Source organism: Penicillium verrucosum (assembly GCF_028828655.1).
Source record: "Penicillium verrucosum strain IBT 35672 chromosome Unknown utg000001l_segment0_segment0, whole genome shotgun sequence".
In the NCBI taxonomy this organism is placed as follows: Eukaryota; Fungi; Ascomycota; class Eurotiomycetes; order Eurotiales; family Aspergillaceae; genus Penicillium; species Penicillium verrucosum.
The window spans coordinates 14,295,208-14,311,263 of NW_026643210.1; the positions used below are offsets into that span (position 1 = coordinate 14,295,208).

Consider the following 16,056-nt stretch of genomic DNA (forward strand, 5'->3'; position numbering starts at 1 on the left):
AAAAGGTGCCTTGGCAATACCGGGCTAGTATGAACTTGTATTTCCCCAATTCGGACATCAGTTGACAGGATATGTCGGATGGCAGCGGCATGGTCGTGTTTTATACATGGGTTTTTATTGGGTGATGTTAGGCATGTTGGAGTAAGGTACGGGGTAACTATGTTAGTTTTCTACTTCGAATGTTCAATTTAGTGTGTTAACACATACCTACCTAGGTACCTAATTAGGTAACATTCACAAAATTCACAATTATAACTGTGCTATATATATTTCTCCGACCTTTTTCCTCACACTAGACAAAGGAATTGTTAATATGATTGCCTATATCCTTTGATATCTATATTGATTGAGATATACTCCGTATATCTCTCTCCTGTATTTAATTGGGGTCCACATCCAAGACATGCACAGCCAGGGAACCACTCATCTCATACTTAGGTCGTTCTATTATTGGCAATAAACCGGGTCAAATGTGCTCCGTCTTTTTTTTTTTTCTCTCTCTGTCTGTCTCTGTAATATATGATTATTGAATGTATTATATTGTAAAATATTATTAAAGAGTAAAAATAATAGAAGTAAAATAGAAATAAATCATATATTTTATTTTTATCAAATTACTTCTCCTGACCTTTCTCCCCTTGTATTTCTCTTTCCCTTTTTTTTTTGTTTGGATCTCAGCTCAGCCTCATCCATTCCCTTGTGGAAGTTGAAAAGGGTATCAGGTTTCCTGTCATTCTTGCAATCCCTCCTGCCGATCCATTCCACAACCCCCTAAACCTCCGCCTCCGATCACCTGCCAAGTACACACTTCATTCCTCTAAGGCTCCCATGCGGGCTTAAACTTCTCTACAGGTCGTCTTCCTCCAAATTATCCACCCCCCCCCCAACATCACTACCACCCAAGATGTTGTCGGCTCCCGTTAAGTCGGCGAAGCGGATCTCGTCTCTGTTCTCACTGGGATCCAAAGATCGGGACTCCCAATCCTCGTCCATCAGTTCGCCAGTTTTGAATTCAGCAGAAAATCCCATCGACAAACGACGCCAAAGCAGCTCAAAGCCCACTCGTCATGTCTCGACACCGAATGCCATCTTCTCTTCCGAGCCCAGAACAATGCCCGATAACCTTGACATGGAGAGCCTACCCCCGCCACCTTCACTGCTGGCGGTGAACCAAGATCTGGCCAACAGCGCGCCGAGTTCGCCCGTTGGCCGTCCCCAGAGCAGAGGTCGCGACATGAGCAGGCCATCCAGCTCTGCAGGGCTGGCTATCCCTGGATCGACCCCGGATTCCCGCCCTAGCACACCGTCATCGAAGCGCAGAAGTTGGATGCCGGGTCGTTCGCGCGCCAGCTCAATCGATAAACGACAAACTCCTATGCTTCCCGCTGCTTGGATCGCTGGACTGGACCAGAAGGTTCTTTATGATCTGGGCCCACTATCCAGAGGAGAACAGGTATGCATACACACAAACTCCATTCGTTTTGAGGTGTTCAAAGTTAATCGTTTTTTTTTGTTACTTTCCAGATCCAGGAACTGTGGAACGAGCAAGGTGACACTTATGTCTATATGTTCCCTCAGAATGCCGGCCGCGCCCCATCTTTCAAGGTCGATTCCACTATATTCGCCGAATCCCCCTCTCTCACCTATTTAGCCCGCGGCAACGATGGCAAGACCGGCCTCGAGCAGGCAGCCCGCACATTATCACTCAACCCAGTCTCTCCGCCCATGTCACCGGTGGATGGTCAGGTCGAAAACGACATCGATGACGACAGTGCCGGCAGCCAAAGAATGGCCTTCGAAGATACGCCCGAGGAGGCACCGGAACTCCATCTTTATCTCCCCATTCCGCTGAACTGCGATGTGTCCAACCCGCAAGCCAGGCTTACCCCGGAGGACACAGAGACTCTTCTTTTGTTCCGCAACCTTTTCGCATTCCTGCTCGGCCAGTCTTTAATTGCCTCACCCAAATCCTCCACCCTTTTCTCTATTTTCATGGACGTGGCGGTCCTTTTGGCCCGGTTTGAATTCTCCAACCTGGATGCGTCCAACTTCGGTGAGACTGCCACCTCCAGTTTCAGCAACTACTGCGAAGAATTGCGCCTTGCAGATGTCCGTCGAAGCAGGGAGAAGACGATCGAAGCCATCGTCTTGGGTGAGCGCCTGCGCTACTATCCGCTTTATGTTGAAGGTTTCGTTCATGGTGTTGGAAAGCTGGATGAGCTAAAGCAACTGCGGAGCCCTAAATATACCTTCATCCACCCCATTACGCAGAAACGCATGGAGCGCGCGTTCATTGATCTCGACACCCGTATTCGCGGTCTTTATGGCAAGCTGGAAGATTTCGACTTCCCTTCTGTTTTCTCTGGTGTCGCCAACTCGACTACCTCCCAGGAAAGCAAGGTGGTGCGCTTCAAGAATTGGAAGACGGGATTCCACGAATTCCGCCGCTTTACGATCCAGTACTACCGACAGAAGTACGGCTCGTGGCCGCCCAAGGCTCGATCAAAGAAGAACGAGTTCGAGGAGAACGGCCTGAACCGTCTTCTCCTTTTGGATTTGTACCACGATTTCACCGATCTCTATGATTTGATGGTTGACCGCACGTCCCTGACGACGCGTACAATTGATACTTCGGGCGCAGGCAGTGACTCAGTAGAATCATCTGATCCAAAGCAAATGACCGTTCGCGCCTTGCGGCAGGTCCTCTCCGAGTATGACCGCAGCACACCGCCGGTTCTTCCGCCTATTCCATTCGACATTCCACAGCTGCCTTCGCTGCAGCCCTTGCATCGGAAACCGCTGGACGCCAAGAAGGAGGCCAAGCAGAGCGCTAAGAAGCTTAAGAACTCCGATATTAATGCTGTCCTGATGGGATCTTATACCCGGGAAGCCATGCGGCCCACTACTTTCATTGAGAGCTTCATGCAATTCGAGCGTCGCTCCGCGCACGGCAAGAATGTTAATGACATTACCGATCTCCGATGTGGCCAGTGGATCTTCCTATACGCTGTCATTCAAGCCCTCCCCATGCTGGTAGTTGATGTCCCTGATGTCCACTTCAATGAGGGCGTGGAGTATTTCCTCTGCATTGCCCCACGCGGCGGTGCTCCCTGGATCCATAACGACACTAAGACCGCTCGCAGCTGGTTTGGAGTTGCGGGTGGTGCTGGTGTGGTTAGCTTGCCATCTGACGTAGTCATTAATGGAGTGGAAGGTGTATACCGCCGCAGTCATTGCTGGCAAGTGGCCGAGCAGTGGGCCGAGGCGGGCGCTCTTCTCGATCCACCGATGGTAGAAGACGCCGCCTACGATGATGAGGAGTCTTCTATATCATCACCTTACCAGGGCCAGCAATCGTCGGCTGGATCTTCTTCGGAACCTTACCCGAACCCCATGATGGTCCCCGGTGGGCTCACCCCGCCCCCTCCGGCCATTCCACGAACCCGCTCGCCTGCCGCTGCCCAACGATCCGAGCATCGCCACTCATTCTACCCTGGATTGGAAGCCTTGCCTCTTCCCGCTGGCATTGCCCCTATCGAGCCTCCCACACGTCCGATCAGTCGATTCAACCCCAACATGAGTTTCGATGATATTCTCAAGGAAGTCCCGAAGAAGGACAAAAAGAAGCACTAAATACCATTCATTGTCTTGTGTCTTTTCTCCATGATTAGATTCTATGACACTCCGAATACGGCCTGCATATTCAGGACACGAACTAGTTTTGTGACTCTGATTTCCGTACTCATTGACCGTTTCATTTTTTTTTTCTGTTGATAGGCGCATTTGGTGACACGAACTACTGGGCTGGATCGGTGTGATGCACAGGGAAGCAAAAGCGAAAAGCAAAAACTTTTTAATTCATCGGGGGGCAGCATGCATGGAGAGCATATCATAATTATCGGCATATGGGCATCAGCATCTCCAGAGGAGGGGGCCTTTTCTTTTTCTATTCACCTTGTCATTTTAATTTTTCTTTCTGCTTTTCTTCTCTCTTCACCTCGGATTTCCCCCCTGTTTCCTGTAGTTTGTGAAGCCGGAAGCTGCGCGATAGAAATATAGATTCTAATGTCTACAATTCTGTGTATGAGGGTATATATTTACTGTATTTGTAGTTCTTGTTCCTGTGCTATTCAGTTGTTCCGGATCCATGGTTCGGGCTGAGTTACCGGGTTCTTGATTTCTTTTGTTTAATCTAACATATTTACTACCTAGCTCCCTACTCCGTATGCGTACTTGATTTCTTATTCCAGATGCGCCGCTTTAATGAGGGCGCCCAGAGTCAGGCTCACTGAGTATTGGCTTTTGACGGCTATTAGAAATTAGGGTGCTTATAGAATCCTATAACTGAATAAACTATACACCCAAGAACTCGTCAACCGCTAGAGCGACAGACAGGAGGTGGATCTTACTTACACCATGAGTTATAGCCCTAACCGGATATTTTAGACATCCTCGATTAAACCCATTGGTTGAATGCACTAGGCCTCCTCTATCATAGATAGGGATCGCATCCTGTCTATTTAGAAGCGAGATAGAACTCGAGACATATAGTCGCTTGCTCTCTCGATGCTAGGGACGGTAGATCTATTCATAGGGCAGATCTAGACTTCAGCAGAACCCATTTTGGGTCGGGGCACCCATAGCCTCGTTTCGCTTCAAACTTATATAGCTATTTTACCAAGTAATTAGGTGCTTCGTATGTCATATCTTGGAGCTATGCAGGGTTAGAGGCCTCAGCCCCTATATATATTAACACAATTCTCGTTAATATAATCATATACCTTTCTCTTATAGATGTTAAACTCATTATTGTTCGCGTTTCGCTTTATATGATTTGCAACAAGCACCACATGTTGCATTAATTGCAAGAAGTCAGAAGGAAGTTAACGAATGTTAGCATAGATTTTATCCCTATAGTTTGTATAGGAGAAAAGATGTTGCTGCAACAATTTTTGGCCCCAAAACACGCCCGCAATATTATCGGAAGCGGGGATAGAAGATCGACAATCACACAGCCCTGGAGGCTGAGCATTATATTACGGTGCATCCCAGCCTCTGTTATACGTTGTTATAAGCAAAAGATTCACTATTCTTTCTTCTGTAAACCGAAACTTGCATTTTAATTATGGCGAAACCCATGGAGCTACAGAAATCATCGCAGACGGAAGATGAGCCGCTCATATCGGACAAGCTAAAAACATGGTCACAGTTATTGTCAAAGTTGAAGTGCCCATTGCTCGGGAACAAAACAACAGAAAATTGGAAAATGGCGCTTTATCTAGGGTCGATCTCAGCCTTTGTGGTGTTGCTATTCAACGTTGGTTTTATACTCTGGGCGATCAACCATCATGGACTGCAGGGTGATCAAGCCGTCCTCTTCACTGGGGACTGCGAGAAATCAAAACAGATTAGTACCGGGATTCACTTGGTGATCAATATTCTAGGAACTGTTCTGTTAGGTGCGAGTAACTACGGCATGGTCAGTCACTAAATCATTGGAATTTAGAAATCATAGGGCTAATAAGATCTACGAAGTATAGCAATGTCTCTGTGCCCCAACAAGGGGGGACATTGATCATGCCCACTCCAGAGGGAAGTGGCTAGATATTGGCGTGCAAAGCACGCGGAATCTGAGACATATTCCCTATATAAAACTCTTTCTTTGGATCTGTCTGGCTTTTTCATCGCTCCCTTTCCATCTTATGTAAGTCTCCGATGTTACCTACCTAGGTAGGTATTCACAAGATGCCTAGTGGATGCAATGTCTTATCTTTCTTCCCCTAGGTATAACTCTGCCATATTCCAGTCCCTGTCAGTCTACGAGTACGATGTGCTTGTGGGAAACAAGCCCTTCTCTGACTTCAATATAAATAATACGACACTCCCTAATCAAGACCCGCATGATATGGCGTTTTCAAGACTTCTAAAGAAGGGCACGAACGGGGAGCTTAAGCACTTCAACAATCGCGAGTGTATTACCAAATATGCAAATGGGTTTCAGACGAATTATGCCAGCTTGCTCCTTGTTACGGAAGATTTTAATTCATCTATTAATGATTTCGGCAACCTCACGAACTACAACTATAATACACCTTTAACCGACCCCTATCCCTGGATATGCGCTGCATACAACCTTGATATCTCGGACCAAAGCTGCACAGGCTTTATATCGCAGCTGCTTGCAGACCCAGACAACTGGGTGGTATTGGGAACGCTTCAAGGCGTAACCCTTGAGGAGGGGGCTATGAAGAACTATCTAGTCCACTCCACGAATCTCAAAGTCAAGTATTGCCTGAGCGAAAGCGTCCCGGAAAGATGTACTGTTGAGTACAGCCTTCCGTTGGTTATTGTGGTCATTATTTCGAACATCATCAAAATCGTCATCCTATGTTGGATTACCATCACTATGGTTGAGACTCCCATTTTGACCACAGGGGATGCCATTGCCTCCTTTATCAAAGTACCCGATAATACCACAAGAGGACAATGTCTACTTTCGCGTGATGTGGTGATCAAACCAGTCAACAAGGACCTACGATTTGATGCAAAGCCAAGACGATGGGGATCACCCGTATCTACTCGCCGATGGGTAATTTGTCTGGTATCGTATGTGAAGCCGCTATAACCCCCTTGATTCTTTGGCCTAACCCACCACTTTAGATATTCCATTTCCATCATCATCTGCATTTCCTTTCTCGTTCCGGGAGTGATCTTAGGAGGTGCTGAGACCTGGACCACTGGCCTCGGAGAGCCGAATGCCGCAACCTTGATACCCAATTTACCTTCCTCTCTAGTGGCAAACACCATCATAGCCAATACCCCTCAGCTTGTGTTCTCGATACTATACTTTTCATCTAATGGTATCTACACAATCATGGCGCTCGCCAATGAATGGAGCTACTACGCCTTCAAACGGAAGGGTCTCCGGGTTTCCACGCTTTCCCAGGGGTCTCAGCGAAGCACATACTTCCTATCTCTTCCATACCGATACTCACTTCCCCTTCTAGCCTTTTCAGGTATTTTGCACTGGCTTATATCCCAGAGTTTTTATCTAGTGAGCGTTAAGTCGTACGGGGTTGGGCTGACTCGGGAGCCTGCGAACGATACCACCACGTGTGGGTATTCACCGGCTGCAATTGTGAGTACGGTTTCTGTCGGGGTCGCCATGATGGCTTGTCTTATCTTGATGGCATTTAAACGATTGAAGTCCGGCATGCCAGTGGCGGGAAGTTGTAGTTTAGCTATTGCTGCTGCTTGTCACCCTTCTTTGTCGAATGGGGAAAACAGTGCGATTGATAAGACAGCTGGTACACTTCCGTTGAAATGGGGGGTTGAAATGCCTGAATGTGATGGGATAGGACATTGTGCACTTTCCAGTGAACAAGTGGAGTCTGCGCTGGATGAAAGCGTGTATAGATGAATAGTTAGTTAATTAGAGAGATGTGATTTTAGGTACCTTTTCTACATGATATACATATAAAAGGTACTTGAAAACTAGCATTTATATATCTCACCACATCATTGTTTTTGTATCAAATTGATATAGTGTACGTTTATATAATCTATTTAGTATAACTCGAACTAAAAATGGGATTTCTTAATTTTTCCACTTTTAGATAATAGCAAAAATAGTTTAGAGACGAAAGCTATAGATTTTAACGGTAAATTCTGAATATTAAATCACCTCTCACCTCCCTATAATTGAGTAATTTTGAGGTACCTTTTGTATGTGTGTTCCATTAGAAAGGTACGTTTTTGCATTCAACCCACCTGGAGTTGGACCGTGCGTTGGGTCGAGTAGTATGGGTATTGGACCTTTCAAGGTTGCCATATCCTGGATTTACCTGCGCTTTACAACATACTCCGTACAAAACGCTCTTCGTCTCTCCCAATCAAAAATGCATTCGTCAAATGGTGAAACCATGCATATACCGAGGCTAAACCCACCAAAGCAGGCAATACGAGAGGGATCAGCCACACAGCCTCATTTCCTTTTAACACCGTCGGTTACAGAATCCCCACAGGATTAGGGGCTAAGGAAAGAAAGGGCCTTCACGCCCGTAGATCTCTTCCAGACTCGTTTAAGCTTGATTATTCAAGTCTAGCTTTATTCAATTCCTCCTAACCCCATCCCAAAGTACTTCACCTTATCGGGAGGGAGGAAAACAAAGTCGGAAGAGCCTCAGCAAAAAACCGCCGACAATGAATTAACGACACACTATACACAACAATATATACCTACTTCAATCATTAATAATCGCATCTTCCCTTATTCTACCCACCATGCCACCCTCGCGCTCCAGCATAACGAGCGACAGCCACGAGCGCCTGGAGCCGCGACTCCTCCGCGCCGCAGAATCAAACGACATCGACTCCCTCAAACAGACAATAACCCTCGCCAGCGAGTACAACCAATTAACCGACAATTTCCTCCGCATTGGATTAATGCGCAGCGCCGAACGAGCCTGCGTCGCAGCAACAGAATACCTCCTCACCCTCGGCGCAAAAACAGACGTCCCCTCCAACCGAGCCTCACCACTCCTCCGCGCCGTAGAGCGCGACCACTACGAAATCGTCCGTCTCCTCCTCGACCATGGCGCAAGTCCAGACTCCGCTGATAAAGAAGGTCGAACGGCGCTCATGACTGCCGCATGGAAGAACCATGCTGATATCCTGCACTTGCTCATTATGCGCGGCGCGGACGTGAATAAACGAGATCTGCGCCGGAGGAATGCATTGCATAACCTTGCCGCTGATAAGGATTGTCGGTGGGGGTGGGGGGATGAGGTTGTGGGGTTGTTGTTGAGGACGGAGTGTCTTGTTGATGGTATTGAGGGTCAAGATGAGCTTGGACGTACGCCGTTGCATTGGGCTTGTGCGTCTGGGAACTGGAGGTTGGTGGAGATGTTGTTGACGAGGAATGTTGGTGAGGGGGAGATGGCGCGGATGCCGGCGGAGATCGATGCTGTTGAGTTGCGTGGGAAGACCGCGTTGCATATTGCTACTGCTCATGACCGGGCGGATATTGTGCAGTTGCTGCTTGCGCACAAGGCGGCGGTTAATGCTGCTAGTGATGGTGGTTGGACGCCGCTTCATAATGCCTGTGATAAAGGATGCGAGGAGATTGTGCGGATTCTGGTCAGTGAAGGGGCGCATATCAATGCTCAGCTATTGAATGGTATTACGCCGCTGCATCTTGCTGCGCAGGGAGGCCATAAAGAGGTTGTGGAGTGTCTTCTTGAGAGGCCGGAGCTGAAGAGGAGGGTCAGGGATAATTTTGGAAGTACGCCCTTTTTGCGCGCGGCGCAGTTCAAGAGAAAGGATATTGTGTTGTTGCTTGCGCCGTTTAACAATGTTGAGAGTCTTTCCGATGATGTTAAGGATGCTTGTGCGGCGTTCGATGCTACTGTTGTTGATTTTGGGAACTTTCATAATGAGAATCGGGTTAAGCGCATGTCGGTGTTTAATCTACTTTATGGGAGGGACCGGGAGAATCCTAGGAAACAGGCTGTTACCACTTTACCAGCTGATAGTCGTGGGAGTGAATTCCGGTGGATTCACTTACCGGCGAACAATATGGCGTGGGTGGAAGCTCTACTCACCAAGTCTTTTATTGAGGAGGGTGCTCATGATGTTGATGGGTTCAAGGGGCTGGAGAAGTCCTTCAACTATCAGCATCGGGGTCAAAGGACTCACTCGCATTTTATGCGGCCGTTGTGTCAGAATACACCACGCACGCTGCTGCGGCGACATGAAGATGATTCTTCGGAGGAGCCTGTGTCCGAAAATGTGCAGGTGAAGGTTATGGAAAACGCTGCCCGCAAGCAAAAAGGCACAGGCGGTAAGCCTGACAAGGTGGATTCCTACTTCCACGATGAAGGGACAGGCCTACATGGGAAAAAGAGTAAAAACAACCAGAAGCGTGGCAAGTCAGGCAGTACACCGGGAACTCCCAAGCAGGAGACAAAAGGGAAGTCACCTTGGGGTCAGAGCGAGAAACAGGCGAGGTCATCACCACTGTCTTCAAATCTTTGCAAAGATCCTCACCCTCTGGTTTCTGCATGTAACGTCTGCGTGTTCATGCCGTATCTACACTTTGAGACCACGGAGCGCAGACAAAAGATGCAGGATGCAATCTCACGAGCGGAAACGCTGGACTTCGTATCCAATGAGATAAAGAGAATGCGCACACGGGACGAAATGCTCATCGACGCACATCTATCATCCTCAACGACCTCTCTCCATGTCCGCCGAACACTGGACCAGTTCTTCTATCCGAACATCGATACCAAGAGTCGTGATCTGGATCAAGTGGTGTACCGCCACCAAACAAAAAGCCCCGGAATGGAGGCAGACCCCAAGATATTCATGGTGGATCAACTGTGGATGTGGGTTCTGGGCACGAATCTGATTGTAACGGCCTTCCCGCAGAGATGGGATCAGCCCAAGAATGACCCGCTTAACGTGCTGGATGGGATTATTGAGGATATCAATTCCAAAACCCGAGACCCTGTCAAGTCCGTCTATGATCTAGCCATGATAATCACCAATCGATGCTCCGGGGTCTTCGATCGACATCGCTTAGGCGATGAGGAGTACCAGTTCCTCGATATGTTCGAGTCATCCATCGGTATCGCTACGGACAAAGAGACCGTGCTCTTTAACCAATTCAATCACGCCTCCGGACAAGCATCAGACTGGCTGAAAAGCCACCGAAAGCTGAACGGCTCCTTCAGCTCTCCGCCAAAGTCCGGCGATGGGACAGACGAAAGCAGCAGCTACTGCGACGAGGACGGCCAGCCACTATTCGTTGACCGGCTCCTGGACATCGGACAGGAAACCAATCTCTTAGCCGAGACAAAGGACATCCGAGACGAGCTGAACATGATCCGGACGGTTCTGGAACACCAGAACAACGTGTTGCTCGACTTCCAAGAAGTCGTCTGCGAGACGTACCAAGGCCAGCACCGGTCCCAATTCGAGGTCAAGAAACGGTTCAAAGACCAGCAGCGCATGATCGACATGCACCTGAAGGACATTGACCGAATGGACAAACAGGCCGAGCGTATCTATCACTCCATCACGGATCTGCTGGATCTCAAACAGAAACATGCCAATGCATTCGAAGCCCGCTTTGCGCGTGATCAGGCTGCGGGTACAACCCGGCAAAGCAAGACAATTATGGTCTTCACTATTGTCACTATTGTCTTCCTGCCGTTGTCGTTCATCGCCTCCATATTCACGATCAATCTGAAAGAATTCGAAAATTTGAATCTCGGCTATGTGGCAAAGTATACCTTTGGTATTGGCTTTGCAATCTCCATCCCACTTGTCTGGGTCGCTCTCACGGTTGATGATATTGGTGGGTTTTTCCGCTTGGGTAGTCGACGCTGGTTGTCTAATCGGGCGAAGCTGTCTGCAAAGAGTGAACGGGGCGAGGAAACGCTCCAGGCTTTGGAGACGGAGAAAATTATAAGTTTGTCGCGGATGAGAAGGAGTATCGATGTTGGATATGGCGGCAATCTGCTGCCTGTTTCTACACGTGGCACGGGGACGTCGAGGAGGCCTGATCTATACGTTGGTGGATTGGGCAATGGCACTGTGCGGAAAAGTTACGATCTGCGGTCTAGTATGGACTACAGATCACGATGATACGATTTATGGCATATAATGATTGGAACTTTTGTCTTATAGCTGGTCATTTTGTCTTGGCCATTTTGTTGTTTCGATCTTTGGGCAAAAGTTCGATATACCCGTCTTCTACATAGCATTAAAAGTAATTGAGGTTCTGGTGAGAACTGAAGAAGTTTTGACGATAATTAAAAAAGATCTTTAGTAGCAAACTGCGTCAGCCCTAGAAGCTACAGTATTCGCCGTCTAGCTTAGCTGCACCACATCTGAATACTCCCTGCTTGCCTCTTTCCCATTCCCTATGACCTTAGCGGGGTGGCACACATTCATAACGAGCATGGTGATAAGCATCAACAGCCCATCAAATATGTACATGAACACCTCGTGCGTCATGGTGTACCCATCGTAACCCTCTTTGTATTCGACCAAGCGGAAAATAGACCGCACGAGAATCAGGAAGCTGGCGATGTACAATCCAACAAGGATTGTGAACCAATTGCGCTGTCTCCAGCCATCACCGCGGGTCTGGTCGCGATCTAACTGCGATTTGGAAGTCGGTTGACGGGAGATGCGGAAGTGGAAGACCGTCGTGACGATCACGAAGAAGCCGAAGAAGAGGAGTTGGACGACCAGGCCACCGATAGTTATGTTCGAACCTGCTTCACGCATATTGCCTCCTGTGGACATGAGACCGCCGCCTGAAATGAAAGATATGGTTAGCTTTCATTGTTCTCAGACCGTAGCTGGTCTGTTGTCTGATTTGATGACAAGTGATTTACTTACCAGCACATTGCAAGAAGAAGGAAAACACATCTCCTGTCACAAATATCTTGGTCATCCACTTGATGGGCACCATGCTGAGGTTCTCAGCCTGAAGGTAGGTGACTGTGCGGCCGAGGACCATGTAGATAGAGGCCGCGTATAGCGGCGGCGCGAGCAGGATAAAGAGTGTCTGCATGGCGTACAGCGGGATTCCATAGAAGTTGTCATGCGACGCGGCTCGGCAGATGTATCCTATGACCTGGACTGTATGAGTTAAGGGAGAGTTAGTTGTAAGGTTAAAAAGCCAAACAAGTAGCTTCACGTACAGATTCCCCCGATGACGAATGGGATGAAGTACCAGCATCGTGACTTCGTGAGTTGATAGCCGTGGTGAGCGGTTGAAGCGCTGAAGAGAATGATAAAGATGACAGCGGCGGGAAGAGAGGGGTTGTACCCATAGATATTATGTTGCTCAGCCATCTTGAAATGGGATGAGTTAGAAGGTTGAAGAATTTGAGTTCATTTATCCTAGTTGGGATACACGTTTGGACTTTATATGAATCAGGGCAACAACATCGCTACCAGCTACCACCATAGCCTACAAATCAGAAACAAAGTTCCTCCATGATCCACTATAAATTTAGGTGACCTTATAATGGAATGAATTGATTCGAGGGTTATTCTTATGATTTAGGGGAATATCTTGGCTTTTACGCAGCTTACATTGACTATGTGGGGGCATTGAAGAGGCTTGTCGTTTCCGTATCCGTATTTGTATCCGTGTCCGTATTCGTTTCTCCCGTATCCGCACTCGAATTCGAATTGATCTTTCCTTGAACACCCTGATGATCTTTCTATATATATTTGAACAATGGGCCCAAGGAGACCACATCGCAAGTCGCGTAATGGCTGTCCACAATGTAAAGCGAGAAGACTAAAGGTCCGACGAACACCCCTTAGCCTGAGCTTATTCTAACCCAGCATAGTGCGATGAAAAATATCCATGTACCAACTGTGTCAAACATGCCATTCAATGCTCCTATGTTGAGCGTAGCGTATCGACCCCGGTTGAGAGTCCAGCTACTCAGTCAGGGTCATCAATGCTGTCTTATGGGCCTTCGCCATTGACTGCAGAGTCATATCCGGCAACTCCCGCCGGGAACCCGGGGACTCTGGGTCACGAACAGCGGAAGTCAGAGAGTAGATCTGATCTACTGCAATTTCTATCCGACTCGCCAGCCGAAATTCCGGCTTTGAACACGGATGACTGGGCATCAGATCTTGAACTCATGCACCATTACTGCACCGTGACATGCAACACTCTGACAATCCGCGAAGACTCACGGCATGTCTGGCGCACTGTTCTCCCAATGGAGGGATATTCCAATAAATATTTGATGCACGGAATACTGGCTTTGGCAGCATTGCACCGCTCCTGTCTCTTCCCAACCCAGAAAGAAAAGAGTCTCAAGGCATCTTCCTACCACCAGGCAGCTGGGCTAAAAGAATTCCGGGAGCTCATTTCCTCCCCAATAGACCCTAGCAACTGGCAGCCTGTTTTCTGCTTTGCTTCTATGGTCATGGTATACATCTGTGCCTCGCCAGTCCGACTAGGAGAGGATCGTTGGCCTGCTCCGATATCGAATATGGTGGAGCTCTTTTCCGTCGTCAAGGGATTGCAGACTATCATGGAGCCATGGCTACGCTCTCTTCGAAGAACCCAGCTGGCACCGCTTGTTAACTGCATCTGGCTTGAAGATGAAATGCTCATTCCAAGGTGAGTTTGGAGTTCCTGTAATCCCATATTGGAGGCATGGTAATTGTGGAACGAGCGAACTAACACCGTTTCAGCCCAGCAACCATACAACAATCTCTTCTTCCTCCTGACATCCAGACTCGGATATCACAACTCCATCGGTTTATTGATGATTATCCATTCCCTCACATACAACCCCAGTCCTACCAGAACTTGAGCGTCTCGGGTGAATTACCAAGCCCTTTCGATTACCGAGCAGACTACAAGCACGCAATAAAGTACTTTGAGATCTCGACTCGTCAGATAGAGCTTGCGGGACCCCATGTGGAGGTTGGCATGGTCCTGATGTGGGCATACTCACTTTCCAAACAATTCCAAGCTGATTTGGAAGCGTTCCATCCTGCAGCTCTGGTCCTGCTGAGTCATTGGTGTGTGCTGCTGCGTATTGTGGATGATTCTTGGTTCATCAAAGACACTTCACTTCAATTACTGGAGGATATTGAGAACAAGATCAACCCCGGTTTTAGGGAGTGGCTGGTATGGCCGAGAAGATGGGTCTTTGGTAAATGACTCCGATATACCCTATTTATTGATTATTACGACGTATTTATAGATATTCGTCATGGGAATTTCTTTTACAAAACTTTACAGTAAGATAGATTGGTGTATATTCCACCCGATTCCGAGCGGCGATTCATTATTTCATGGTAAACAACTTCAAATATGAAACGATAGATGAAAACAAAAATTAACACAAACTCCAACTAAAAAATCACAGCCATTCGACCTGTGTTCACTGCACATGAACCTTGACATACTCTCTCGTCTCATCTTCAACATCACTTGCTTCAGACTCCGCTGGAGTGAGAGTCCTCTCATCCACGACCATGGCATTCTTTTCATTCACCAAATCACCACCCTCCACAATAATCTTCTTCTTCCCAACCTCAAGATCCTGAACAATCCTCGGCAAAGTAACATTCAAAACACCATCCTCCAGCTTCGCCGAGATCCTATCAACACCGATAGCTAAGGGGAAGTAATGATGATGTATTATGCTATCTACTGAAGGCTAGATAATGGTTGACTTCTCATTTTCTATAATTACTGTTGCATTCGCTTTCATATTGCACCTGGTACGACCTGGCATTATTCCTACATATCTGGACTCGCATAAATGTACTCCGTATAGAATGTTCGCGAGTGAGTGTCCAGAGCATTAGCATGGTGTTTTAGGTCTGAAGGCGAAGGAGGTGCGTTGGGAGGGAGATTGAGTGAGCCATAAATTGGACCTTGCTTTTGGAATTCGGATATCCAGTCATCACTGGATTGTTACTAGCTAGCTACTGTCTCATTGTCAGTACAGAGTATGTAAAGCACTGAGATCGAAGGGGAAGAGAAAGATGATGTCGAACTAAGCTATAGAGACATGAGTACGACTCAGTATGCCACCGGCACATAACTCTCTTATTGGTTCATATTGTCAGCAGTAATTTAGATCTACTAGGGACTTTTAAAGTAAGCTAAATCTGAAGTGAATCTGAAGTGAATCTAAAGTGAATCTGAATTGTATTCGAAGAAAATTAGCAGACCCCTTGGCCGCTAGTTTAAGGGTAGGTGAATATTTATAGGGTAGACTGTTGTAGGTAAGTCATACAAAAGATATATAAATTGTAGATTTGGACTAGCTATACAATTGAAATTAGACCAATAACGACCGATACATCCCCTATCCTGCGGCAAGTCTCACCAGTATGGCTTCGCATCCAAATACGGCATACCAAGCAGTACCACCAGCTGCAAACTTCAAGAGTTTGCTGCGGACCTGTCTGTGTCGGTAAACAAAGCCATCAGTCAAAAGGGGTACACCAACGTGTTTGTCCTGGCTTTTCATTGGCAGAATGATA

General features: G+C 47.5%; 6 protein-coding genes across 6 annotated transcripts; 5 read left to right on the forward strand and 1 right to left on the reverse strand.

The window, feature by feature from the left end:
* Window positions 1-904: 904 nt before the first annotated feature.
* Window positions 905-3,633, forward strand: N7516_005292 (uncharacterized protein; the record flags this gene model as incomplete). The annotated part of the gene is made up of 2 exons (XM_057218012.1): window positions 905-1,453; window positions 1,525-3,633. The coding sequence occupies 2 exons, from the start codon at window positions 905-907 to the stop codon at window positions 3,631-3,633; spliced, it is 2,658 nt and encodes an 885-aa protein (XP_057079895.1).
* A 1,492-nt stretch (window positions 3,634-5,125) lies between these two features.
* On the forward strand, window positions 5,126-6,625 carry N7516_005293 (uncharacterized protein; the record flags this gene model as incomplete). Its single annotated transcript, XM_057218013.1, has 2 exons — window positions 5,126-5,479; window positions 5,807-6,625. The coding sequence occupies 2 exons, from the start codon at window positions 5,126-5,128 to the stop codon at window positions 6,623-6,625; spliced, it is 1,173 nt and encodes a 390-aa protein (XP_057079896.1).
* A 249-nt stretch (window positions 6,626-6,874) lies between these two features.
* On the forward strand, window positions 6,875-7,420 carry N7516_005294 (uncharacterized protein; the record flags this gene model as incomplete). Its single annotated transcript, XM_057218014.1, has 2 exons — window positions 6,875-7,016; window positions 7,056-7,420. The coding sequence occupies 2 exons, from the start codon at window positions 6,875-6,877 to the stop codon at window positions 7,418-7,420; spliced, it is 507 nt and encodes a 168-aa protein (XP_057079897.1).
* An 863-nt stretch (window positions 7,421-8,283) lies between these two features.
* N7516_005295 (ankyrin repeat protein) lies at window positions 8,284-11,652 on the forward strand (the record flags this gene model as incomplete). Its single annotated transcript, XM_057218015.1, has 1 exon — window positions 8,284-11,652. One exon carries the CDS (start codon window positions 8,284-8,286, stop codon window positions 11,650-11,652), a length of 3,369 nt encoding a protein of 1,122 aa, XP_057079898.1.
* Window positions 11,653-11,877: 225 nt separating this feature from the next.
* On the reverse strand, window positions 11,878-12,873 carry N7516_005296 (RTA1 domain-containing protein; the record flags this gene model as incomplete). The annotated part of the gene is made up of 3 exons (XM_057218016.1): window positions 11,878-12,329; window positions 12,415-12,657; window positions 12,720-12,873. The coding sequence occupies 3 exons, from the start codon at window positions 12,871-12,873 to the stop codon at window positions 11,878-11,880; spliced, it is 849 nt and encodes a 282-aa protein (XP_057079899.1).
* Window positions 12,874-13,298: 425 nt separating this feature from the next.
* On the forward strand, window positions 13,299-15,182 carry N7516_005297 (Zn(II)2Cys6 transcription factor domain-containing protein; the record flags this gene model as incomplete). The annotated part of the gene is made up of 4 exons (XM_057218017.1): window positions 13,299-13,313; window positions 13,380-14,170; window positions 14,245-14,686; window positions 14,928-15,182. The coding sequence occupies 4 exons, from the start codon at window positions 13,299-13,301 to the stop codon at window positions 15,180-15,182; spliced, it is 1,503 nt and encodes a 500-aa protein (XP_057079900.1).
* Between the last annotated feature and the right edge of the window lie 874 nt (window positions 15,183-16,056).